The 25,078-nt window shown below is 61.2% G+C and overlaps 2 protein-coding genes across 7 annotated transcripts in view; one reads left to right on the top strand and one right to left on the bottom strand.

Moving 5' to 3' along the window:
* The window catches only part of CSNK1D (casein kinase 1, delta), a 32,641-nt gene extending 17,636 nt beyond the window's left edge, over positions 1-15,005 (top strand). Inside the window, exons 3-10 of one of the 3 annotated variants that reach the window (XM_011926867.1) lie at positions 1,520-1,668; positions 2,259-2,487; positions 2,845-3,015; positions 3,580-3,728; positions 5,304-5,475; positions 5,870-6,009; positions 8,754-8,817; positions 9,967-12,137. In XM_011926867.1, coding sequence (XP_011782257.1) covers positions 1,520-1,668; positions 2,259-2,487; positions 2,845-3,015; positions 3,580-3,728; positions 5,304-5,475; positions 5,870-6,009; positions 8,754-8,786 — 1,043 coding nt within the window. In that variant the 3' untranslated portion in view covers positions 8,787-8,817; positions 9,967-12,137. Of the gene's footprint in view, positions 1-1,519; positions 1,669-2,258; positions 2,488-2,844; positions 3,016-3,579; positions 3,729-5,303; positions 5,476-5,869; positions 6,010-8,753; positions 8,818-9,966; positions 12,138-14,673 lie in introns of those variants that run through there. The other 2 variants (XM_011926701.1, XM_011926779.1) reach the window with 2 other exon arrangements.
* Positions 15,006-15,241: 236 nt separating this feature from the next.
* Positions 15,242-25,078, bottom strand: part of SLC16A3 (solute carrier family 16 (monocarboxylate transporter), member 3) — a 23,637-nt gene continuing 13,800 nt past the window's right edge. The window contains exons 1-5 of one of the 4 annotated variants that reach the window (XM_011927039.1): positions 22,099-22,226; positions 18,519-18,767; positions 17,874-18,017; positions 16,874-17,629; positions 15,242-16,029 (exon numbers count right to left, since the gene is read on the bottom strand). In XM_011927039.1, coding sequence (XP_011782429.1) covers positions 15,755-16,029; positions 16,874-17,629; positions 17,874-18,017; positions 18,519-18,741 — 1,398 coding nt within the window. In that variant the 5' untranslated portion in view covers positions 18,742-18,767; positions 22,099-22,226 and the 3' untranslated portion in view covers positions 15,242-15,754. Of the gene's footprint in view, positions 16,030-16,873; positions 17,630-17,873; positions 18,018-18,518; positions 18,768-18,929; positions 18,999-19,796; positions 19,893-22,098; positions 22,227-25,078 lie in introns of those variants that run through there. The other 3 variants (XM_011927191.1, XM_011927115.1, XM_011926988.1) reach the window with 3 other exon arrangements.

Here is a 25,078-nt window from a genome sequence, read left to right as displayed (position 1 = left end):
CAGCGGCGGCACAATGTGTGCGTCTTATTGCGACGCTTTCCAAACGATGACGTTCCCTTCGTCATCTCGCTTCTGCAGCCGAGACCAGAGAGACCGGAAGAGAAGGCACTTCCGCTATATCAAAACAACTTTTTTAATGAAGTAAATTTCCCTAATGGTACCAAAACTTGCTGTGAGACTAAACTAAAAATCTGTCTTGCCATGGAAGGACATGAAAGGTTTATCCAGGCCGTTCATAAGCTGTATGTGTGTAGAGCCATGTGTATAGTTAAGGACCCAGTGCTGTGAAAACATACCAAAAAAACATGTTCTTGTGGATATAAGAGAAAAAATAGGACCGAAGGACATATTTTGGGGGTGGTATTTTGAGAAACCCATCTGTTGCTGCAGCGTTCGAATTTGACTCTGGCGTGGGGCTGCGGTGCGCACTCCTGCATGTTCCTGCACGCGTCTTTATCAGTGTGTGTTTCCATCTCTCAGCATCTTCTTGTGGTCGTTGACTTTTCATACGTAAAGTCTTGGGTGAAGTGTCCAGGTCTTTCACCCATTTTTTTCTAAAGTAGATTTTTTTTGTTTTGTTTTCAGACAGGGTCTTGCTCTGTGGCACAGGCTGGAGTGCAGTGGTGCCATCATGGCTCACTACAGCCTTCATTTCCTGGGCTCAAGTGATCCTCCTGCCTCAGCCTCCCAAGTAGATGGGACCACAGAAGCATGCCACACACCCAGCTAATTTCCAAAGTTTTTTTGTAGAGACATAAGGGTCTCCCTATGTTATCCAGGCTGGTCTCGAACTGGAGCTCAAGCAGTCCTCCCACTCCAGCCTCCCAGAGTGCTAGGATTACAGGCATGAGCCACTGCACCTGGCCTGTGTGTCTTTTTAGTGTTGATTATGCCTTCAGCACTGATACTATGCAGCCATCTGTAAATTCTTCCTGTTAGATTTATTGTGTCTGTATTCTCACTTCCCTGATTTGTGTATTTCAAGCCTGAGTTACTGTGTAAATCCCCAAAAAGTTTTCATTGCTTTTGTTTTTCTCTTATCCAGTCATACACTTCTACCAACATCATAGTCATTGAGCATCTTTTCTTCTCTCCCCTGACCCACGGTAGCTGCTTTCTCTCCTGGACCTCCTGCCTCTCCCGTGTGACGTCTCTGGTGGGCTCTGGTCCTTTCTGCCTGAGCTCTTTCTCTCCCGCATCATGACTGCTTCCTGTGTCTCCCGCCCCCCTGCCCTAGAAGGCGAGAGTCAGGGAGGTGCGGCTTCGATCCCCTCCTTGTCTCCTTTGCAGCTCCTGCCCGCTTGGCCCTCGTCCAACGTCTGCCTCAGGCCATTTGCTAACAGATGGGGCCTCATCTCGAAGATGGGTCCCTGAGGACTGGCGTTGCCGGGGTCTTCTGCCTCCGTCACCCCTCCCCCGTTCAGGGTTGTCACCAGGACCCCTTGGTGTGCACAGCACAGACGTAGTGTGGAGCTGAGGCAGGGCCTGGACTGAAACGCTGTCTGATTTCCTCACCTAGTGGGCATCCCCACCATCAGATGGTGCGGAGCTGAGGGGGACTACAACGTCATGGTGATGGAGCTGCTGGGGCCGAGCCTGGAGGACCTCTTCAACTTCTGCTCCAGGAAATTCAGCCTCAAAACCGTCCTGCTGCTTGCTGACCAAATGGTAAGGCCCATTTCCTGACACTGGGCACATACTTGCCGTCTGGTGGAATCAGCCGCTCACTTGTGCTGTTCTCGCCATTATTAACGGCTGTTAATTCACAGAGGAAATGGAAATGTGCTAAGCCTTAGCCTTGAGGCTCTGGTGGCTCAGCTGACTGGCTTGGAGGCTACCCTCTCGGTAGCAGCATAACACGTTTCCATTCAGTGGGCCCCTCCGTCTCTCAGGAACACGCGTGTGATTCCCAAGCACCTCTGTGCAGTTTCTCTGCTAATCCTGGTGTGTAGTCTGTGCGGAGGACAGTGCTGGGAGAGACCGATGTTTAGTGGCGGGGTGTCCCCTCTCTGTCACCTCACCTCTCTGTTTTGTGGGAGCTGAAGGCAAAGCGCCTAGGCCTGTGGAGGGTGGAGGGTTGCTGAAGGCACATGGGGGAACAATTTGGTCAGTTGGGCGTCCCGCTCGCTAATTGTTAAACTAACCTGCCGTGGCTGAGGGGCAGGAACAACGCAGCCACTGGCACAGTGTCCTGCAGTTGAGCTGTCCCTCCCTGAGACCGCCCTGGGCTGCCATCTTGCACCTTGTTCTGCTCGCAGATCAGTCGCATCGAATACATTCATTCAAAGAACTTCATCCACCGGGATGTAAAACCAGACAACTTCCTCATGGGCCTGGGGAAGAAGGGCAACTTGGTGTATATCATCGACTTCGGGCTGGCCAAGAAGTACCGGGACGCACGCACCCACCAGCACATCCCCTATCGCGAGAACAAGAACCTCACAGGGACGGCGCGGTACGCCTCCATCAACACGCACCTTGGAATCGGTGAGCCCCTGGGCGTGGGTCACTGACCTAGGGTGCCTTTGGGCATGTCCATGTCTCAACCCAGGGAGAGGCCAGCCTCTCGGGGAGCTGGGGGTGCGAGTGTGTCATCAGACCTTTGCAGCAGACAGGCTGGCACATGACTGCCAGGTGTATGGGGGCAGGTGGATGCTGAGATGTTGCTGAGTCACATGTGATGTGTTCGAGAATTTCCTTAGTGTGCATAAGGGGCAGCTCTGGGTGAGAGTGATCCGGGCGTGCGTGTCTGAGGCTCGTCTCCACTGGAAGTGCCAGCCGCGTCTTTTGCTTTGACGTGAGCACGCAAGTGCCGTTCTTCACGCCTTTCCCTTTTCTTTTCAGAACAATCCCGAAGAGATGACTTGGAGTCTCTGGGCTACGTGCTAATGTACTTCAACCTGGGCTCTCTACCCTGGCAGGGGCTGAAGGCCGCCACCAAGAGACAGAAGTATGAAAGGATTAGCGAGAAGAAAATGTCTACCCCCATTGAAGTGTTGTGTAAAGGCTACCCTTGTAAGTCTCCAGAGGCCTCTTCTCAGTGGAGCTGCTCATGGGGGTTGCACATGCGTCGGGCCCGCCTCGGGTGTGCTGAGACGGCTCAGCCTGGGTTTTGTCAGAAGAGTTGCTCCCCTTCCAAAGGGGTGGTGGCAGGAAAGTGGGGTGCTTTTGTGTATGGTGGTAATAGCCTGCCCTCCTGTTCATCTTGACTTACTTGCCAAGTGTCCATCAGTGTGGAGAGCACTTGGAGGCCCTGGAGAGATGGCAGGTGAGGCAGGCCTGAGCCTTGGGGTCCTAAGTGGCTGGAAAGGGATGGATGGGCAGTGGTGGGGCCTCTCTCCCTTTGCATTTGTAGGACTGCCCCAGAATACACACCTCAGATGAAACTAAGTTGTGCTTTATGACTTGAATTCTTTTAAAAGCTTTCTTAAGGCCTAGAGTCTTAGAAATCTGACAGGTGTTTTGCATCTGTCCTTCTCCCCTTGAGTGTGCAGCACCAGGAGGTAGACAGTGACGCTGGCAGACACCTCGAGTCGCAGTTGGGTTTCACGAGTTAGCTTTGAGTTTGTTGTTTTGCAGCCGAATTTGCCACATACCTGAATTTCTGCCGTTCCTTGCGTTTTGACGACAAGCCTGACTACTCGTACCTGAGGCAGCTTTTCCGGAATCTGTTCCATCGCCAGGGCTTCTCCTACGACTACGTGTTCGACTGGAACATGCTCAAATTTGTAAGTTGCGCTGCCAGCACGTTCGCTCAGTGTGGTGTGCAGGGGATGCCTTGTCAGTGAGAGGCTGGTGACCGTCTTGTTGAGGGGCTGTACTGTAGTGGTGGTGAAGGGCGAGTGTGTAGTGGGCAGGACTTGGACCGAGTGGGTGTCTGCCTGCCAGAAAGGGGTGCCAAGAAGTAAGATAGGGCCCAGAGCATGCCCTGGGGGCAGAGGGTGGAGGCTGGGGGTGCGTGTTCCCATTCACTGTGCCAGATGGTCGTGGTGCCCACGAGATGAGTGGGGTTGGGGCCTGTTGAGGTGCTGCCGGTCCAGCCTGACTGACCCTGTTGTGAGCTGGTTTTGCCTGTGGCTTTCTTGATGCGGGTGTGAGCATGCCCTGGAGCCTCTAAAACGCAGCCCAGACCTGGGTCCATGTCTGAGCTGAATTACTATTCAGACACCGCTACCAGAATTGAAGCTCCTGTGGAAGTGGAACTGCTGTGTTCTTTCATTAAAAACTTGCCGTTTAGTTGTCCGTTTTAAGTAGAAGTTGGAGTCTTTCCAGGCGACAGTCTGATGGAGGAGCAGACTGCCTCTTGGGAGGGTACAAAAACGGCGGCCTTGTCCGATAGTCGTGCAGGGGCCGGGGAGGGGCAGGGGTGCCCTGGACCCGGCCTCGGCGCCTCCAGGTGCTGGGAGGGGTGTACTCTGCAGAGCGGATGGGTCCCTCTGCCGAGGCTGTGCTGCTTCTGGAGGCGGCTGAGCGACCCTCCTGCGGTAGTGGAGTCACCTGGCCCTCAGAGCAGGCTAGGCCAGTGTTTTCTGTAAATGGCAGCCTGAGGAGTCTGGGCGGTGCTGGCTGAACGGTGCTGCAGCTGCAGGCGTGTGTCCCGCTGTGTGTTGCCTGGTGGACGTGGCTGTGTCCAGTGAGCTGTACTTGCAGGAAGAGGTGGCACCCGGGTTTGGCCCCGGGGCTGTAGTTTTCAGGCCCCTGCCACACAGCATTGGCAGTTAGAATCTGCTCTTTCATAGGCTGCTGTCTCGGCTTAGAATCTGACCTCCCCACCCCTGTGCATCTGGATAGTGCAGCACAAACCCGGCTGCGGGCCGCACCACCACACCTGCACAGGCTGTCGCAGGCCACAGGGTCTGGACCCTGAGTGGACTCCTCGTCCGAGCAAACGCTCTCATTCCCACCCTGCTTTCGTCCCCAGCTGTCGCCATTTGGGGCCTGTCTCTGGCCTCCAATGGTTCCTGTCTCTCTCCCTGCACGTGTCAGTGAGCATGTTCACAGAGAAGCAGGGGCCAGCTGTTGCCCATTTTGAAGTTTAAGGAAGTTTTGAGCCCACAGGGAAATGACATGTGAGTGGGGTTTTTTTGATTGTTGGGGGAGCTGAGAGGCCTGACTCTGACCCCTTGTGAGGATCACGCTGGCGTTCCGTGGGGAGAAACGCATGGCCTGTGGGTGGCTTCGCAGGCAGTCTTGTCCCAGTGCCCTTTGGTAGGGATTTTCTCCTGTGGCCGGGGCAGCCTAGGACCTAGGGTTGCTTTCTGTCAAACCTGGTTCCACTCCGGCCTCATCTCCTGCCTCCTCAGGGTGCCAGCCGGGCCGCCGACGACGCCGAGCGGGAGCGCAGGGACCGAGAGGAGCGGCTGAGACATTCACGGAACCCGGCTACCCGCGGCCTCCCTTCCACAGCCTCCGGCCGCCTGCGGGGGACACAGGAAGTGGCTCCCCCGACACCCCTCACCCCTACCTCACACACGGGTGAGTACCCCCCTCCCAGCGCTCTGGAGCAGCTCTGGGGTGACTTCCTGTGTCCCAGGGTTGGTGGTGGATGCTGTAAGTGCCGTGTGTCGGGCGATGCTCCTCCTGGGGTGGATGAGCCAGGCTGCCCAGGTGCCTTTAGAAATGAGGACACCTGCCGGTGTGCGTGATTCCTCCCACATCTCGCGTTCCTCCCCTATGAGCCCCCTGACCTTGCTCCCATGTCCCTTTGTGTCCCTCCGGCCGGATCTGAATGTTGGTGGCCATCGGTTGCTGCCAGCTCCTGACTGTCCAGGCAGCCTGGGGTCCTCTCTGGTCACAGCCTCTCACAGGAAGCCCCAAGCAAGAGGCAGCAGACAGGGGCGACCCACTCCGTTTCTCTCCCTGTCCTCAGCTAACACCTCCCCCCGGCCCGTCTCCGGCATGGAGAGAGAGCGGAAAGTGAGTATGCGGTTGCACCGCGGGGCCCCCGTCAACATCTCCTCGTCCGACCTCACGGGCCGACAAGATACCTCTCGCATGTCCACCTCACAGGTAGGTGCAGAGCTCCTGGGCAGGCGCTGGGCCTCGGGCTACCCCGTCTGAGTCAAGAGCGGGCTGTGGTTTCTCCAGGGCTTCTTTCCTTCTTTCCTTTCTTCCCCCCATGTTTGAGAGTTTTTAATCTCGCCAGGGTGTGGTGTCCTGGTTGCAGATGAGGCTTCTCGGGAGGGCCTGGGAGACAAGCTGGGCCGTCATGGGGCTTGTCTCCTGGTCGCAGGTGGCCAGTCTCAGGTCTCAGGTGCCTGAGGCCAGCAAACCGTGGGGGCTTTCTCCTGCTGTTTGAGTGCCCCACTGCCTGCAGCCGTCCCCAGGCAGCCAACACCACGCGCCCGCTTGCGTCCCATTGTGGGTGCCCCCGGCCCAAGGGAACCTTCCTCATTCTTCCTCATTCTTGCCGCTGGCCAGGGATGGAGGCCTGTAGGGACCTCCACGGGCTCCCCGCGCGACCCTCCCTGGTGGCGTGCCCTGCGACAAGGCTTCCCTTCTTTTGACGGCCTCGCCCGTCTTCCCTCGGACGAGAAGTACCCTGTTGCGCAGCCCGGGCCTGGCCACGGCCGCCGCCTCTTCAGCATCCTGCAGCAGCCTCTCCTCTCCTTGCTCTGGCTTCTGTTGTCTTTTGCGTTTGCCAACGTGCTCTTTGAACCAGAACAGCTTTCTCCATATGGATCCATTGTATTTCTTCAAATAGTTTTCTGGGTTGTTCGCCAACAGGGACAGGGTTAGTGGGGCAGGGCCGTGTTTCACCAGCAGGTATACGGGTCTTCCGCATGAGCAGGAACTCGGTTCGGAAACGCCCTGGAGCCTGGCTTTTGGGGAGGTGTCTTTTTGGGGTCACAGGATGGAGCCAGGCCTGCTGCCGCGAGCGGGGCTGGGTGTAGCTGGCTAGCCAGGAACACAGCAGAGTGGGGAGCATTCTTGACCACTTGCCGTCTTTTAATGAAATGATTGGGGTTACTGCACATTTCTAACTCACTAATGATATCACTAGAAGTGGATTTCTTGTGTGATAACTTCCTTCCAAAGAGACCAAAGATGCCGGATTTTGACTTCGTGGTTATTTGAATTGGGTTCAAGGGGTCTGGGGTGCATCACGAGAGTGGGTCCCCTTACCTGTGCACAGCCCTGCTCTCACCTCCAGACACAGAGAGGGTTTAACTGGCTTCTTTCCACGAGCCTGGCACTTGCGCATCAGTTACTGTGAGCAGGTCCCAGGAGGGTCTGCCCGTGCCCTTGTGTCTTCTTGATGCATGGCTGGCTCTGTAGCCCTGAACCATGGCGCAGGAGCCAAGAGTGCTCCCCTTGCTGGGGCCACCTTGCTGCAGCGCTTGGCCAGCAAAGACTAGGGAAGGGGCCTGAGTGCTGTTTGTTTTAAAGAAAGTAAAGTGTTTAGTGGTTTGGGATCTTTGAGGGCAGTGAAGCCGTCCTGAGCGGGCTGAGCAGCCACAGCCCTCAGTCCAGCTGCCTCTTCTCGGAACACAGCGCTGGCAGCACCCGGGTGTGGCCGTCACAGCCGCGAGCCCCCGAGGTGGCCGTGAGCAGTGCCTCCTTCCATGGTGAGCTGTGGCAGGAACCACAGCTGGCTCTTAGGCCCTTGTTTTCCATGTGAGGAAATATGACGCGGACTCTTAACAGCAGGGAGGAGTCTCCAGAGAGAGTTGGTCTGGGGGTGTGTTCTTTCCAAAAGAAGCATCTTGGCCTCTGCTCCTGGACACCCTGGGGGGCCTTCTTGAGAGGCATGTTGAGGGCTCCCTACCTCCAGGGCCGGCCCCCTCCGTCACCATCTCATGGGAAGGCTTTGGCTGTGTTCCCTTCCTGCCAGACTCTGCCGGCACCGGCACGCGTGGTGGCTATGACCGGCAGCCCCCCGTTTTGAATCCCAAGGGGGATACAGGAGGCTCGATTGCTCTGAGCGCCTCACCTGCTTGCTCAGGTGAGCTGGAGAGACAGTCACCATGAGCAGTGACTCATCCCCGGCCAGTCTTCCTCCTCGGGCCGTCGCTCTTCCTGGTTCTTTCTGCTCTGAGGAGTCCTTGCGCCCCGTGGAGATGGGAGGAGGCAGCAGGAAGGTCTCCCAGGGCTTGCTGGCCATGGCTGGGTGTGTGGATGGGTGCAGGACCACATACAGTTGTAGGACCCCGCCCCAGCCTGGACGCCCCTGGTCTGTTCCGTCTTCACCCCCTCTCTTCTCAGGCTGTTGGTGTTCGGCCAGGGCTCTTTGGCCACAGTAGCCTGGGCCGTAAAGGCCATCTAGTTGCTGAGTCTGTTCGGGGTTTTTACTTTGTGAGAAGAAGGCCTGGTCACTTCAACAGTCGATGACTCGCTTTGATCAACCCCTGTCCAGGACAAGGCCTGAGCCCTGTTGTCGTAGCGGCGAGGACGTGCGTCTCCGCTGCCTGCAGGCTGCGCCCTGAGACCCAGTTGTGGGGCTGCCCAGTACCTGCCATCCCGCTGGGAGTCAGGTTTCCTTAGTGCTTGAGAAGATTCAGGAGGGCCTGTCCTGTGCCCTCATTGGCCTTAAGAGCAAGTGATTCCAGAAGAGGAGTGGGCGCCACTCCTATCCAGAGGCCCATCCCGAGAGGCAAGTGAGGCTGTGCGCCGTGCCTGGGCTCACCCAGGCGGCATCCGTCAGTCTGTGGACCTGGTTGAGGCAAGGACGCCCATCTGGACGTGGGGCCGACGGCACAGGTAGTCAGGGGCCGGTGGGACGCTTACCAACAGCTGTCTTTTCCCCACCTCAGAATAGCATTCCTTTCGAACACCACGGCAAGTAGCTGCTCGTCTCCCATCGGAAGGCAGCACTGGGTGAGTGTGCGCGCGGCGGGCGCCAGGCAGCAGTGCCAAGTGGGTGGGAGCCACCGTGCCCCGCCCGTGGGAGCTTGCAGGTGGGCTGGGCTTGCATGCCAGGTGCTGGAGGTAGAGTGAGGCTTCTTCTGCTCTGTTCTTCTCGTGGGGTGCAGAGCGGGGCAGTCCGCTGCCCAGTCTTGGGGGGAGGCTGTCCACAGAGAGCCTTGGAACAGAGTGAGCCCAGGAAGCCATCCTGTTGGCCTGTGGCCTCCCCGTGACTGCGTTCTGTGTGCCGTTGCTCCCCTCCTGTCCTGGGCGCCCACCCGTGGGGCAGGAGCGGCAAGGCGGGTGCCCTGAGCACTTGAGTTGCCTTGTCTGGGGTGGGCCGTGCCTGGAGGGCGTCTGTGTCCTGCTGCGCTGAGTGGCTCCACGCTTGTGTTGGGGGCTCCTAAGCTCTTGCCGCGCCACACTCCTGGCGGTCTCTGCCATGCCGGCTTCTCCAGTCGCCTCTCTCTTCCTGTCTCATTTATCTCTGTCCTTGTTTTGTGTTTCTTTTCACACTTGGTCTCTGCCCAGCCGTCTTGTCCACGCAGCTTCATCTGTATTAACTCCTCCAGCTGCAGCCCACTCACTCCCTGCCGTCGGTGCATGGTCGGCGTCCACGCTGTGCTCCTTCCTTGGCGGCCACGCGCTCGGCAGCTCCTTCCAGCAGGGGCTTGTGCTTCTGTTGGGTCCGTGCCGCTGGGAGACCTGCTGCAGTTTTCACACTGTGCACACTCTGGAAATGTGTTGACAGGAACTGCTTTTCACGTCTTCCCCGAGAGGGGTACCCGTTCTCAAACACCAGGTTCCTTTCCAGGAAGGGAGGCAGGAGCACCCGTCTCCGCTCCACTCTGATCCTCCGACCGTGCCGAGCTCGGCTCTGCGGGCACCTTGCTTGCATGCCTCTTCCTCCTTCCCGTCTTCCTGTCACTCGTTCTGCTGAGCACGTGTCCCGGCCACAGAGGCCCCTGTGCGTGGCGAGGGATGCAGGCGTCTAGACTGGGGCTAGGCAGTGGCGGTGCGTCCCCTCCCTGCCCAGCACCGTCACTGTGGTATCTGTGCCCGGGTGCCTGACTGGCTCCCCCGGCCCCATGCTGACCTTCTCCTGTGCTTTGGCTCCGACAGATTCCTGGTCGGGTGGCTTCCAGTGGTCTTCAGTCTGTCGTGCACCGATGAGAACTCTCCTTATTGCTGTGAAGGGCAGACAATGCATGGCTGATCTACTCTGTTACCAATGGCTTTACTAGTGACGCGTCCCCCGGTCTAGGAGCGAAATGTTAACACCGGGAGCTCTCCAGGCCACTCACCCAGCGACGCTCATGGGGGAAACAGACTAAACGGACAGACTCCACGAGCTGCCACCGCTGGGGCTGCACTGCGGCCCTCCACGTGAACTCGGTTGTAACAGGGCTGGGAAGAAAAGCAGAGAGAGAATTGCAGAGAGTCAGACTCCCTTTCCAGGGCCTCAGCTCCCTCCAGTGGTGGCCGCCCTGTACTCCCTGACGATTCCACTGTAACTACCAATCTTCTACTTGGTTAAGACAGTTTTGTATCATTTTGCTAAAAATTACTGGCTTAAATCTGTGTAAAGAAAATCTGTCTTTTTATTGTTTCTTTCTTGTCTGTTTTTGCGGTCTTACAAAAAAATGTTGACTCTAAGGAATTCTGAGACAGACGCTGGATTGGAGTTTGTGTATGAGGCGGAGTCGGGCAGGGAGAGGGCGCAGGCAGATCTCAAGGGTGTGTGTTGTGTTTGTTTTGCAGTGTTTTGTTGTCCACTTTGGAGAGGAGATTTCTCATCAGAAGTCTGTGGTATGTGTGTGTGCCCATGTGTGGTGGGACCTCTTCAGCCTGATTTTGGCGTCTCACGCTCCCTCCTCCTGTAATTGAAATGCCTGCTGTCGGGAGCTCTTGAGGCCCTTGGAGAGAAGTTAGGGACCCGCAGGCTGCCGCGGAGCAGGGGTGCGCGGGGGGTGTTAGCAGGCAAAGCACTGCGCTCTTCTTCCCCAGGAGGTGGGCAGGCAGCTGAGAACCTGAAAGCAGAGGCTTTGAGACCCTAGCAGGACAATTGGGAGTCCCAGTATTAAGGTGGAAGATGCGTTTCTGCTCCCTTGGGAGAGGATTGTGACCCGAGAGGCGTGTGGTTGCTGCAGTGTTGGTTGCACTGCCTTTGCTGCCTTTGCACTCGGTACATTTTCTCAACACTCAGTGCTCCTGTGCGGATCGGCAGTCGGTCTGTGTGAATGCCTGCGCTCAAAACCGGGAGCGGGGCTGTCCTTGCCGGGTGCCAAGACCAGCTCAGAAAAGCCGGCAGGACCGAAGGACCCACCCCGAGGTGCCAAGGAGCAGGTGACTCTCCCAACCCGACCCAGAACCTTCATGGCCAGGAAGTAGGGTCTGCGCTCTGTGACCTTCTGTTGGGCGCGTGTCTCTTGGTCAGAAGTGAAGCAGCGTGCGTGGCGCCGAGTCCCACCAGAAGGCAGGCGGCCTCCGTGAGCTGGTGCTGCCCCAGGCTCCACACTGCTGGGCCCTGAGGTTCCCAGGATGCCTTCTCGCCTCTCACTCCGCAGCAGTTGGCCAGTAGCCAGTGGCCGTGTGCTCCCAGCCCCGATGCGCAGTGCAGTCTGTGTTCGTGGGCACTTCTGCTGGACCCCATCACGACGGACAATGTTCCCTTTGGACTCTCGGGCCCCCAAGGTGTGCACCTGGGTTCTTCCCTCTCCTCCCCAGAGATCCCCGGACACCGTAACTGGCTCGTGTCCCAGAACACAGTTCACACTCCCAGCTGGCTGGCTGAGCCATGGGTGCTTTCTGAATCCTAGGCTGGTTACTGTGGAAGCATTTTGGAGTACGGGACCTTGAGCGGGTGGGAGCTGTGTGTCGAAGTACAGAGGGAAGTCGGGGTGGGTCAGAGCCAAGTTAAGAGATTTTCTTTGTTGCTGGACGCCTTCCTGAAGATTGACGTCCCCGACCCGGAGAGACGTTGCGGCTGTGGCCTGAAGTGGCGCGAGCTAGCTTTGTAAATACCCGTGGTCCTGATGTAGTGCCAGAACGTTTGTGCGAGGCAGCTCTGCGCCTGGGTTCCAGCCCGAGCCTTGCCAGGTTGTGTCTTCGGAGTGTGCTTGTGACAGTCCTTGCCCAGTATCTAGTCCCCGTCGTCCCGTGCAGGAAACGTAGGTAGGACGTTGTCAGCTGTGCGCTGGCGGCCAGCCTCCAAGCTGTGCGTTTGTGTCGCCACTGTATTTGTGTACTTTAACAATTGTGTAAATAATAAATTCATAATGACTTCTACCTTTCTTCCCTCTCCTTTTCATGTGGTCTTTATTTCATCAGCTTGAGAGTTTTCGATGCATTGAGGTGAACTATGTGAAAATACTTTTTTGAGACGATTGTTTGTTCTTTCTCAGGCTGTGGGTGTCTGGGAGCTGGCAGAGCAGGAGGAGAGCTGTGCCTTGGGCCTCCTGCCGGGCAGGGAGGGGTGGCGACTGCTTCTCGCTGTGCTGCCCCCTTGGGCTGTGATGTGCACACGGAAGTCCACGCATGTTCTGTGATGGTTCTGGAGAGCCCCTGCCCTCTGAAGTGGCACCGGCAGCGGCACTCCAGCCGCCTGGGGTGAGCGTGTGTCCATTCCCACTGCCATAGGCTGCAGTGTTCAGGGCTTCCCCTGTCACTTGAGCTGTTGAAGCCCAGGTGCTGCCCCGATGGCCCTGCACAGGCACAAGGATGCGGTTCCTCTCTGCCCCCTCTCCCAGAGCACACAGCGGTGGCCCCTATCCAAGGCCTTCGGGGGCTGTCGGGCTGCCGGAGCAGGGAGGTCCGCACCTACTCCTGACTTGTGCTCGTGTGTGGGTGAGCTCAGCCAGGCTAGGCCACCTCCCCTCCCAGCTCCCCTCCCGCGCCTACCTCCACCGCACACTCTCCACTCCAGGCCACTCCTTTGGTCCTTGGCCACAGCCACGCCAGCAGGGTCACACTGCCTAAGATGAGGATATTTTGGTTTGTAGTGAAAGCATAAGGACTTCGGGTCACTTGCGTGGAGGTTGCTCGGACTAAGAACGGTGTAGCTTTCTGAGCCCCACGTGGGTGTGTGCTGAGGGGGGTCCGGGGCTGTCCCGCCGACTCTGCCCGTGACGCACTCCGCCCCGACCCTGGGGAGGCCTGTGGCCTGGACCTCTGCCAGCCCCTCCTGCCCAGACTTTGCCGTCTCCCAGGGCCTTCCCTGTCTCCAGGCCACCTCACATGGTTCCCTCTTGCTGCCCCAGACTGAGACGGCGTGTGGGGCTTCACTGTGGCCGTGGGTGAGGCTCAGCCCCTGCCCCGTTCACCGGCCCCAACCGGAAAATGGCAAGACCCAAGTTCCGGTTCCTGCCTGACCTTCCCAGGCCCGCAGCCTCCCTCCTGGGGTTCCCTGCCCTGAGAGGGAGCAGGGGCTGCACATCCTCAGGGCCTGCTGGGTGGCGGCTCTGCATCTCATCTGTGAGGGCCTGAGTGGACCGGGTTAGAGGGCTTGTTCTCTGCACCTGAGTCTGGCTGGGTCCGTGTCCTCAGACGTGGTTTAGATGGGAAGAGCAGGCCTTCCAGGTACTGGGCAACGCCTCCCGGGAGCTTCACCACAGGCTCCTTGGAAGGCGCAGGGATGGCAGCGTCTGGGGCCACCAAGCCCTTTCTGGGTTCCCTGCGCCTCCCCCGCCACCTCCCCCAGCACGGGCCCTGCACACATCTGTTCCAGGGCTGTTCTCTGGGAAGGCCCAGGCTGGGTGAACACCTCCCTCCTCTGATCTGGGATCGTGTGAAGAAGTCTGTGCGCCCTCTGCTCCCCCCTCCACCCCACGTAGCAGTGGTTCTGGATGGACGTGTCTCTGGTCAGGGGGTCTTCACAACATGGTAGACCTGAACCACTTTTGGCCCCAGAATCTGTCACCGGGGTTGGGGGGTAGCTCTGCGCAGCCCACACACCAGGCCTCTGCGCCCAGCTTCCTCCAGCGGGCCCCGGGCTTCCCTTCCCTTCACGCCTGCCTGTTGTGTCAGAGCAGCCGAAGGAGGCGGTGGTAGAACTCAACACCCACTCCGCGGCACAGGGACCCCAGCCCCCCGATGTCCCGTGTCCCCAGCCAAGCATGGCTTCCTTCCCACATCTGGACCACTCCTGAATCACTGAGCAGGGCCCCTCAGGCATGTCTGTCTAGGAGCAGCACTGCCTGGCTGCTTCGTGTTGGGCCTCTGCTGTGTGCTGTGGGTGTGGGGACCAGAGTGGGGCAGATGAGGGGCGACAGTTGAGCTAGAGGGGCCTGCTTCCTGCCTAGGGGAGGGTGAGGGCCCGAGATACTTGGAAACAGAGGGTTCCAGGAGCGAGAACCCCCCACCCGGCCCATGACCTCCCTGCCAGTACCTCTGTAAGCCCAGGTCACTCCTGAGGCCAGCAGAACCAGGCACAGCCAGGTCCAGAGGCGGCAACCCCTGGGTCTGAGCAGCCCCCATGGGGCCCTGATGTGGGGGTGCCGGCCGGGGAAGGCCATGTGTCTTCTGAGGCCCAGGCTGCCTGCTTCCCACCACCTTGCCTGCTCCCACCTCCTCGTCCTTCTCCCTTCAGCTGCTGGGTGGGGCTGGTGGACTCTGTCGAGACACATGAGCCTGGCTGTGCAGAGTTGGACCTTGATCCCTGCAGCTGCTGGCATTGCCCGCCGGCCTGAGCCCTGCTAGAGGCCTCCATAGCCCTGAGGCTGCAGGCATGAGCCCGGGCTGAGAGAGCTCCAGCCCAGCTGGGGCAAGGCCAGGGGCAGATGGGGGCACCTGGAGCTGAGATGTGCACTTTTCGCTTGCTTTTCATTGCAGAGGAGCAGGGACATGGCATCTCTCCGGCTGCACGCAGCCCGCCAGGGCACCCGCTGCCGTCCCCAGCGCCCACGACGCACCTACTGAGGGCCCCGGCGGCCTCTGACCGGGCTCCCAGCCACGCAGGCCACTGCTGGCCACGAGGGCAGGTGGGTGTTAGGTGCCCAGGACAAGCCCAAGTGCTGGGCCGGGCTGGATGGAGGACGGCACAAAGACCAGCCCTGGGCACCGGCCACACCGCGCACACTGCCAGCCAGAGGGGCGAAAAAGGGAAGGCAGGAGAGTCCTGTTTCTTAAACATAGCAGTGAATAAAGTGGCCTGTTCCACCTCAGCTCCCATATAACCACCACTTAGGGGCTCCCAGGGAATGTTTCAGAGACCACCCTGGCACAGGCGGCCTCCAGGCGCCCACCCCGCACCCCCCTCCACGCAGTGCCTGCCCCTGCTACGAATGCTGTGCTGCTGCAGGGAAAGCTGGTGAGGACAGAGCCACTGTAGGAACAGCCAGGCTACCAGCAGATGTGAGATTCGGGACACAGAGTTAGGCCACACGGCAAAACCACACAGTCCTAGGAAACCGTTGTCCTGATGCTCCACCCACGTGCAGGTTTATTTCCACCTTTCAGGGGTGGAAGGAGCTGTCCCCAAGACACTAGGGGTGGGCACAGGCCCCATGTGAGAGTCCAGGGTAGGACAGGCTGGAGAGGGCCCCACGCAGCACCTGCCCTGCCAGCCTGTCTGCGGCCCACCCTCCCATTAAAGTCACGTTGTCTCGCAGCACGGGTTTCTAGGTCCTTGAGCATAGCAGTGGCCGCAGGCCACTTGGGACCAGCAGGCAGGGCCCCTGGTGAGGATGCCTTGTAACTCTGTGGCTTGGTTTCACCACAGATCCACTCTGGAATGACATGGTTCCCACCCCGCCACCTTCCCCCGCAAAACACTGATCAGGCGACGATCTGCTGGGCCGGCAGCCGGAGCCCAGCCATGGCCCTGCCTGAGCCGGTCCAGTTTGTAAAATAAATAGCAAGCATTGTCGGCTTCTGTACCTCCTCCCTGTGCCTGCCGGCCCCGCCCAGCCACTCAGACACTCGTTTCCGGGGTGTGAATCACCTCCCCGTTTTTCTCAGGCTCAGCCTTCAGGAAATGCTCCACCTCCCGCAAGTCCACCCCCGAGTCTGCAGGAGGTTTGTGGAGCTTCTCCTCCTCCGCGGTCGCCACCTCGGGCTGTGGCTCCTTGGGCTTCTTCCTAATGCAGAAGAAGTTGCCCAGCAGCAAAATCAGGGAGGAGGTGAGCACCTCGGCCCCCGCCAGGATGAACACGTACTTGTAGACGTGGGTCGCATCCAGGAGCTTGCCTGTAGGAAGACCCCTTTAGTCCCAGCTGCTTATGCGGGCTGCCCCCAGGGCCCAGAGCTCCCCCCAAGCCTGTGTCTCTGTGTCTCAGCACACGCGGGTCGCCCTGTCTGCCTCTGAGTTGGTGGGGCTGGGAGGTGTTCTCTCCCCGCCATGTGTTCCAGCTGGGGGTATCCTCCCTCCTCAGCTTCTTCTCCCTCCTCCCCAGGGGAATGAAGACTTAAGAGGCTAAAAATAGCAGTGGCTTTGCGGAGAGTTTGGGCTTTGGTTGGTGGCAGGAGTCAGGCTGGTCCCCACGGAGTCCCCCTGAGGCTTCCAGTGGGCAGCACCAGAAGCCTTGCTGTGTTCAGCACCAGCCTTGTGTCCTGGCCACCGTGGACTCCAAGACAGGAGTCTGGAGGTGAGACCTTGGCCCTCCCCAAGCCCAGGACCCCCTCGCCAGGCAGCCAGAGCCTGGGCAAGGCTGCTCCAGTCAAACCTAATTTCCCTCACATGTTAGCTCAGTCAGCCTTCAAAAAGGAGGCCCCAAAATATAAAAACTGGCTGTGGGGTTGCCGGGAGCTGCCACGTGGTGCCCATGTAGAGCCTGGAGGAGCTGCCCACCCCACGGATCCAGCCCCTAGCTGCCTTGTCTATCTGGGGTGCACTGTGCCAGACCGAGCCCCCCACTCCTAACGGAGACCCGCTGGCCCCAGCAGAATCAGGGTCGGTTCAGCACAGCGCACCCCCTTCAGCTCTGAGTCCCACAGTGCGGACAGCTGCCAGGGGTGTGCATCCTTGCCTCGCAAAGCAGGCATCTGACGGGAAGGGCAGACGTGGGGAACTGCCTGGGGGCACAGCACTCACCTCCCGAGGGGGGCCCGATGAGTACGGCCACCGCCTCCATCAGCAGCACCAGGCCAATGGCGCTGGAGAACTTGTGGGTGCCCACGATGGCCATGAGCACCTCGAACTGCAGGGCCCCCACCATGCCGTAGGAGATGCCGAAGAAGATGCAGAAGACCACCAGGCCGCCGTAGTCGCCGGCCGTGGAGCCCGCCAGGTCCGCGAAGCCGTTGAAGAACATGGAGAAGCTGAAGAGGTAGACGGAGTAGGGCCGCACCTTCCCAAGCCCCGCCACAAAGCCCGCAGCCGGCCGCGCGAAGATGTCAATGAAGCCGAGGACAGTGAGCAGGAAGGCGGCCTTGGTGTCGGGCACGCCCAGGTCCTTGGCATAGCTCACCACGAACACGGGCGGGATGAAGAGCCCCAGCACCATGACCGAGGCGGCCACCGCGTACAGCACAAAGCCGCGGTCCCGGAAGACGCTCAGGTCTAGCAGGCGCCGGGAGGATCGCGGCGGCCCCGAGCCCGGCTGGGCCACGGCCACCAGGGGCCTCATGAGCGCGCCACACACGCAGCAGTTGAGCAGCAGGCCGCCCAGGATGAGGAAGCCGCCCCGCCAGCCGTAGCGGTCCTGCAGCAGCTGCCCCAGCGGGCTCAGGGCACACAGGAAGACGGGGCTGCCTGCTGCCGCCAGCCCGTTGGCCATGGGGCGTCTCTTGCTGAAGTAGCGGTTCAGCATGATGAGCGAGGGCTGGAAGTTGAGCGCCAAACCCAACCCTGGAGGAAAGGGAATGTGGTGAGAACCCCCCAAGGCTGCCCCCAAAGCCCAAGACCCACGTCTCTACCCCCAGGTTCCCACGGGCTCAGGCTCCCAGTGTGCAGAGCCCCTGCCACCCACACACTCGAGAGGGGGACGGCGAGCCACCCGCCCTGCTGTCCTCCAGAGGCCTGGACCCAGGAGCAGAAGTGCACGGCCCCCGCCCCTCCCCGCACCTGCGGCCCACTGGCCGGCCCCACTCACCAGTGATGACCCCAGTGGTGAGGTAGACCTGGATGATGCTCCGGCAAAAGGACGCAGCCACCATGCCCAGGGACGCAAAGAGGCCCCCCACAAGCATGACGGGCCGGCAGCCAAAACGGTTCACGCACACGCTGCAGAGTGGGCCTGAGGAGGGCAGCAGCTGAGAGGGGCTGGGCCTGCAGCCAGCTCTGCCCCCGCCAGCCCACTGAGCTCAGTCTGCAGTCGGCCTCCCCTTCCCACGCCTCCCCTCCCTCCGCGGGGCACCGGGGCACCCTGGGGGCCAGTCCCAGAGCGCAGGGCAGAGTGACACGCGAGCGCCACCTGCTGGGCTCCGTGGGTCCCTGCAGCTCAGGAACAACCATCTTTTCAGGAACCGCTCTCGGGAGCCCTGTCCTCTGGGACTGTCTATAAATACAGCCGACCCGTTTGGACAGGGGCCAGGACAGACTTCGCGCCCTGCCTGGGTTGGCCCCGTGGAGAACATGTTGCTGCCCAGCAGGATCCCGGCCCCAAGGGCTTCCCTCCAGGGTTCCTGGGGAGCGGGCAGAAGGCCCTGTTGCCGAGCCTGGCCACACGCGGGCTCCTGCGCCGGGCAGGATCTGCCAGCAGAGCCCCGGACGGGGCCCGGTGTGAGGCCGCCCTCACCTGTCCCGTAGAGCATGGCCAGCAGGATGGAGGAGATCCAGGCTGTGTCGCTGTAGCCGATCCCAAACTCCCGCATGAGCTCCTTGAAGAAGACGCTGACGGCCTTGGGGAAGGCGTAGGAGAAGCCGGTGATGACGAAGCAGCCAAAGAGCACGGCCCAGCCCCAGCCGCCATCGGGGGCCTTGACGCCTGTGGGGCCCTCGTCCACCACGGCCCCTCCCATGGCCAAGAGGGTTGGTTACGCCTCACCTAAGAGAGAACGCAGGCTGACTCAGGCTGCCCCGGGTGATCATCCCAGCTGCAGCCCGTCGGGCAGCGACACGAGCTGGGTGGCACACACACCTGGGCTGGATGGCCCCGCAGCTCAGCTGAGGGGCAGCTGCCCAGCGCCCACACGTGTGGCCCCCTGACCTGGTGCTTGGTGGAGGCAGGAGGATTTGGAGGGAGGCTAGCAGCTGGGGGTCCCACTCCCTCCGCACTGCCTCCTGCACCCACACAGCTGGCTCTAAAGGGCAGTGGCTTTTTTGGGCTCGGCCAGGACTCAGATTACCTCCTGGGAGGAGCAGCCCCCGGCAGGAACATCGGCCTGGCCATCATTTCTGTCCTGGCTCGCTCTGGCTGACCCGTGCTGGGCAGGGCCACACTCACTATGTTTCTGGTAACAGCCTGCACCTCCGGTCCCCGGCACTGAGCTTGCCCCGGGGCCTCTGGGGGTAGCGTCCGCCAGGTCTCTCCCTGTCTAAATCTAGGTGGAGCGTGCCTTGCTCTGGTTCTCCTGCCCCCAAGGGCCCACTTTGGCTTCGGTGGAGCCCGCCAGGAGCTTGCACAAGAGGAGGCGGGCAGTCGCTGGTGGTGAGGGGCTGGGCACCAGGCTGGAGGGGGCAGTTGGAAGCACAGGGGCTGCAGTATTAGAGTGGGTGGGGTGGGGAAGGGGGGGCAGAGCTGGCCCCTTATCCCTGGATGCCCCCTTGCCTCCCACCAGCCCTTTTGCTCAGCAACTTCTCCAGTGAGAAGAGACTCACCCCACCTGTGCCTGGAGTGACCCACAGGCTGCAGCCTAAAATCAGGAGGGTCTGGAGCCTCCTGGGGAGGGGAGGAGCTGGGGAGGCTCCCATCCAGCCCACCAGAGCAAACCACGCCAGCCCCCACGATGTCTGAAGCTGGTGTCCCTTTTGTAAACTCCAGGAGCTCAGCTCATTTGAGTCAAGTTGGAACCCGAGGCCAGACTTCCATCTTCATGCCCCACCCCACCCAGAAGTCACCTTGTCCTCTCCTCACCAGGGAGCTGCAACCTGAGACCTTGGGTGGTCTGGTCCAGCCGGCCCAGCTTCTCCAGACTGTGCTGTGAACCAGCGCCCTGGGAGGCAGCAGCAGGCCTGCTGCGCAAGCTCCACGCCATCTGTGGGGTTCCACCCGCCCCCTTTCCTTGGGCTCCTCCTGCAAGTGTGTCCGCAGACCCCATCCTGGTGGGTCCGCCGTGACGGCCCAACTTTGCCTCTAAGGCAAACACGTAACTAGAGGCAGGACCCGCACAAGGGCAAGGACCTTTGCTGGGAGAGTCTGAGGGGTTCCGTGCGTGGCTCCTCACTCCTTCCGAACCCTCCCCACATCCAGCCTGCCTGACCATCCCCACCACAGGTGCTGTGCCTCCTGGAGTCCCTGCCTTCGAGGTCCGAGGATGGTTTGTAAGGGCTTCGTAAGTGTTCCACGAAGTCACTGTTACTGGGAAATGCCGCTTGACGAGGGGACCCAGGAGCCAGCTGTGGCTGTCTGGATGATGACAAGGCAGATGCGGTCCCCTGGAGCAGAACAGACCCCCGCCACAGGGCCAGAGGTCCACTCCCCAACCTGTGCTGGCTCCCTGGGGCCAAGGCCTCGGGACCATTTCTGGGAAACCCGAGAGCAGCTTTTGGTTCTGCACCTGGACACCGGATGCCCACACCACAGTGCCTGGGACAGGACAGAGGAGGACTGTGGTACCTCCTCAGGACACAGCCCTTCAGGACATGCTGTCTGGGGTCACTAAGCGGCAGGGTAGGTCCTGCTCATACTGGTATTAAGTTTAAAAGGTTCCTAAGATGACAGTATACAGCAGGGTAACTACAAGATATTAAAAATATATGCACTTGAATGAAACTGGGAAAGGATGCAGACTGCGGGTCACGGGGGAGACTGGAGGGGTTGACAGCCTCAGGGCCCCAGCTTGTTTGGGGTTGCGGGTTGACACTTTTTAAAATAAACAGGCCATGCAAGGCCAAGGAAGGAAATGTGTATACAAGAAATAGCAGCCAGATTTCGCGTACCCCAGGCTCCCCTCCAAAACACAAAGGCAGCAGGGCCTCTGAGTCTCCCTGGCTGCACCAGTGGGGGCGGGGGACGCAGGCAAACCCAGCATCTGGAGCTTGCCAGGGTCCTCAGGAGACAGACGAGGGCTCGTGGGGAGGCAGGGGCCGGGGGCCACCCTCAGGAGATGCGGCGCCCCTGAACTAGGGTCAAGGAGGGCTGGCAGAGGGTTGGGGCAGTGCCAGGACTCACTGACCAGGAGGGCACAGCATGTTCTGAGACCTGAGGTGCTTGTGGCTTCCACATGAAGCTCACATGGGGAGGGCCATTTTCTGTGTCAAGATGAGGCATTTGGACAAGCCCCCAGACCACAGCCTGGCACCATCGTCTGTCCTCACCCAGCCTGGGGTGCCAGCCATGCTGAAATGGCTCCAGGAGTTCCCACTCCAGCCTGGTGTCCAGGGGCTGACTTGGAGCCAGCTGTCCGCCCACATGGCTTGGGGCAGGGGATTCCACAGGAGGTGGAGTACGGGGAAGGGGCACGAAATAACGGCGCAGACAACCCATCTCCCAGGATAAACCCCGGCACTGCGATGGGCCAAGGTACAGGTCGCCTGGTGTTCCGAGGACCACCCTGGGGCTGTCCTGCCTGGAGCACACGCCACAGTCACCAAGCATTGGCCTCTCCGTGGGCAAACGCCATAGGCTGGCCTTTCCCTGACATTTACTGCCCCCCCCCCCGCCCCCCAGGAAGCATGCCAACCCGCCCAGAAATAACCTGGCCTCTGGGATGAGAAAGCTGATCTCCCAGGTGGGGGCTGCCGGAGAGCGGGTCCCCCAAAGACTCCAGGACCCCAGGCTGCTGGAAGCTGAGCAGGAGGCCTGGGGCAGGGGTGGGTGGGAAGGGCCCTTGCAGGAGACCCCGCATCCCACAGCCGTGTGCCCTCCCAAGCCAGGGGCTGCTGGCAGCAGTTCCCTCAAGGGTGCAGGGCACAGGGGTGTGTAAGGACCCCTGGTTTTAGGCCAGGGCTCAACCATGAAGCCCTCAGGGCCTGGGTGCCTGCCAGTCAGACCCCTGCACTGCCCCGTCACAGGCTTGGAGCGCCATGCCAGGTGGCTCGAAATGCCGACCTGCAGAGCCAACGTGGACTCATGCACAGAGGGTCCGGAACCTGACCCCTGCTGCCCACGCCTGCTCCTCCTCGGCCTCTCTCCAGTAACCTCGCTGACCTCCTTGGGGGGCAATGGGCACCCTGGCATGCTTCCCCTCAGGCGTCTGGACCTGCAGACCCCTCACCCGCCTAGGTCCTCAGGTTTATGCGCAGTGCCGCTGCCTTGCTGAGGCCTCCACTGGACTGTCAGCCCGTTCCCTGGGTCCGTGCAGTGGCCTGAGCCCCGAGCCCGAAGTCTGTTACCTAACTGACTCCAGCCCTTGAAGGATGGGCCTTGGCCCTGCCTTTGTGGCCCAGGCAGGAGGCGGAGCAGGAAAAGGGCAATTCCTTTCCTTCCTGGATACCAGGGAGCTGCCTGAGGACCAAGGAAGCGGCCCCTCTGTGGCTAGCGCCTGGCTGCTAAGGGGTGCTGAGGGCGGGAGGGCGTGGCACCCGGGGGAGGGGCCTCCCTGAGTTCCCTTCTTCCCCCGCTGTCCCTGTTGTGCAAACAAGGAAGGAGCAGTGAGTAACCCCTGGCAGCGCCGCCCCAGCCGCCTGCAAAGGTGTCCGGGCCAAGCTGGCAGGGGGTGGACGCTGCGCAAGGGGCTGCCCCAGGCCTGGGGTCTGCACCCCACCTCTGACCCCCGCAGACCCCCGCGCACGCCCGTGTCCTGCCGCTGTGTCCGCTTACATCATGACGGCAGGGGCCGGCGGGGCAGACGCACAGGCCGGATTGGCCACTTACACCCAGGGCCAGGAGCCCCCCCTGGTGCCCCAAGAGGGACTGGGCTCAAGTCCCACGTGGGAAAGGGAGGCTGCATGTGCCGCCGCCGCCGGCTTCAGCCCTGAGCTGGCACTGCGGGGTCTCAGAGCTTGAAGACCCCTTCTCCGCAAGGCTGAGGTCACCGCCCTGGCGCCGGGAGGCGGCGGGGGCCGGAGCTGGTCCAGAGCCGCCTTCCCCCACCTCCCAGGCCCCCTGGCCCCCGCCAGGCCGCCCCTCCACGAGGCCACCTCGCCCCATTCCTGGATTCCCATGCACCCCTCCACCCTAAAGCCAGTGCCCGAAGGCCAAGACTAGAGGGGGACTCGGGTCAGGAGGCGCCCCCACCCCACCGCCGCCCGGCGGGCGTCGTGGGGACCCGGGGGGGAAGTAGTGACCCCGAGGAGGCAGGAAGGCGGGAGGTGGGGGGCGGAGGGGGGAACCCAAAACTCCACCCTCGCCAGGAGAGGTCCCTCCTCGGCGCACCCCGGCCCGGGCTGGAGGCAGGGCGCCTGCGGGTTCCGGCTTCCCGGCTCTGCCGGCGAGGGTCGGCGCGGGTGGGCGAGGTTGGGCGGGGCCCACCTGGGGGAGGGGGAGAGAAGGATGCTCCGCCCGGTCCCGCCCCGCCGGCCGCGGGACGTGGGGGACGTGACCGCGCCATGGGAGGAGCCCCCGTATTGCCGGCAGTAGGCGCCCTACCCGCCGCTACCGTAATTGCCGGCGCGCGGGTCTACCGGGGTCAGCGGAGCCCGGGAGCCAGCCAGGCGTCGGGGCCTCGAAGCCACAGGGCGGGGCCGGCTCCACTTGCTGCAGAGGTGGGTCGAGTGGGCGCGGCTCGGGGACGTCGACTCGTGAACCGCGGGTCTCGGGGCAGGGCCCCGCGGTTCTGTGCGTGTGGCTGCCCGGCGTGGCCCATTTCACAGATGGGACTGACTGGGGCAGGTGACGCTGGGAGGACTCCCCGAGCCCTGTCTACTCCCGCCCCGCCCCTGCGCCAGGGCCTGAGCACCTCCAATGGCTCTGTGCCACCGCCCAGAAGGCCCTCCCTGGGGCCCAGAGTGTAGCCCACATTTGGCTCCTCACTGGAGGGGGCGGCACTGGCCCTTCTGTCCCACGTGGTCAGGTCACCCCAGGACCCACCGCTGAGCCCGCCAAGCCTGGCATAAGGGTCACTGCAGGCCAGTGGGGGGGACCCGTCCAGCCTGACGGCTGGGCTGGGATCCATAGAGCCCTCTGCTAGCTGCACCTCCAAAGTAAAGTGCCCTGCTTCAGTCAGTGGGGGCTGGCCTGACCATGCAGGCCACATGGCTTTCTGGGTGGCCTGGATGGTGGGCCCTGCCCAAGGTCACATGGGGTCATTACCAAGTCTGCCTTGAGATCAGGCCTCCAGATGCCCACCCCAGACTGTGTCCACACCACGGCGCCCTGGGGGAAAGACTGCACCTGCCAAGGTAGTGCCCCCATGCACTCAAAGCCTCTCTGGGGGCAGACACCCCCCATGGCCTCCTAGCACCTCCTCAGTTCCTGCTCGCCATGAGGGAGTCCAGCCCAGCCTCCTCCACACCATGCTGGAGAACAGTTCCTCTCCCAGCATGGTCAGGCCAGCCCCCACCCGACTCCCAGGCCTGTGAAGTGAAGCTGGGACCCTGGACTCCCCAGTCCCAATAGACACAAGACCACCCACCCTTGTGCCCAGCATGGACAAGCTCTTGGGCCTTGGGGTGGGCCAACTGCCATTTCCCGCCCAGCAGGCCTGACTCTGGCCATCACCAGGAGAGGGACCCTTTCAGCCCAGGCCTCCTGGCCAGGAAGCTCAGTGCCTCTGGGACAGAGAGGAGGACAGTGGCCCCTCCGCTGCCTGCCTCGTCTCTCACCGACTCCAGCCACCCCTGGTGGCCCCGGCCAGAGCTAAGGACTTCCCTTCCACTCTGCAGCCCCTGTGTCTTGGCTGGCCCAACACCCAGGGAGGCTCCTGATCAACCCACTTTTCAGATGGGGAAACAGGCGTGGGTTAGGAAGTGGGAGGCTACCAAACTCCGTGCCTGGTTTTCCCACGCCTGGGGGCCCGGGTAGAGGTAGGGTGAACCCTGGGAGCCCAGCCTGGCCCTGGAGGGGATCCCACATTTCCCTGCACGGGCTGTTAGTCATTGCCCAAGGGCGGGTGTGGGTCGGGGAGTGTTTAGGGTGGTGTGAACAGGGGAAAGCGCCTCGGCCAGAGCGCACGTGCTCCCCACTCCCTCGGGGAGGCCACCCATACAGGCAGGGCTGCAGCAGCCCCACCAAATATAGCCCGCGCCCCCCGCCGCCGCGGACCGAGCTATTTATACCCGGACCGGGCTTGGCCGCCAGCGCAGCCACCTCCTGGC

The sequence above is a fragment of the Colobus angolensis genome, unplaced genomic scaffold (assembly GCF_000951035.1).
Source record: "Colobus angolensis palliatus isolate OR3802 unplaced genomic scaffold, Cang.pa_1.0 Scaffold1, whole genome shotgun sequence".
Taxonomy (NCBI): Eukaryota; Metazoa; Chordata; class Mammalia; order Primates; family Cercopithecidae; genus Colobus; species Colobus angolensis.
The sequence above is the reverse complement of the archived record's forward strand: the minus strand, read 5'-3'. Positions and strand labels throughout refer to the sequence as shown.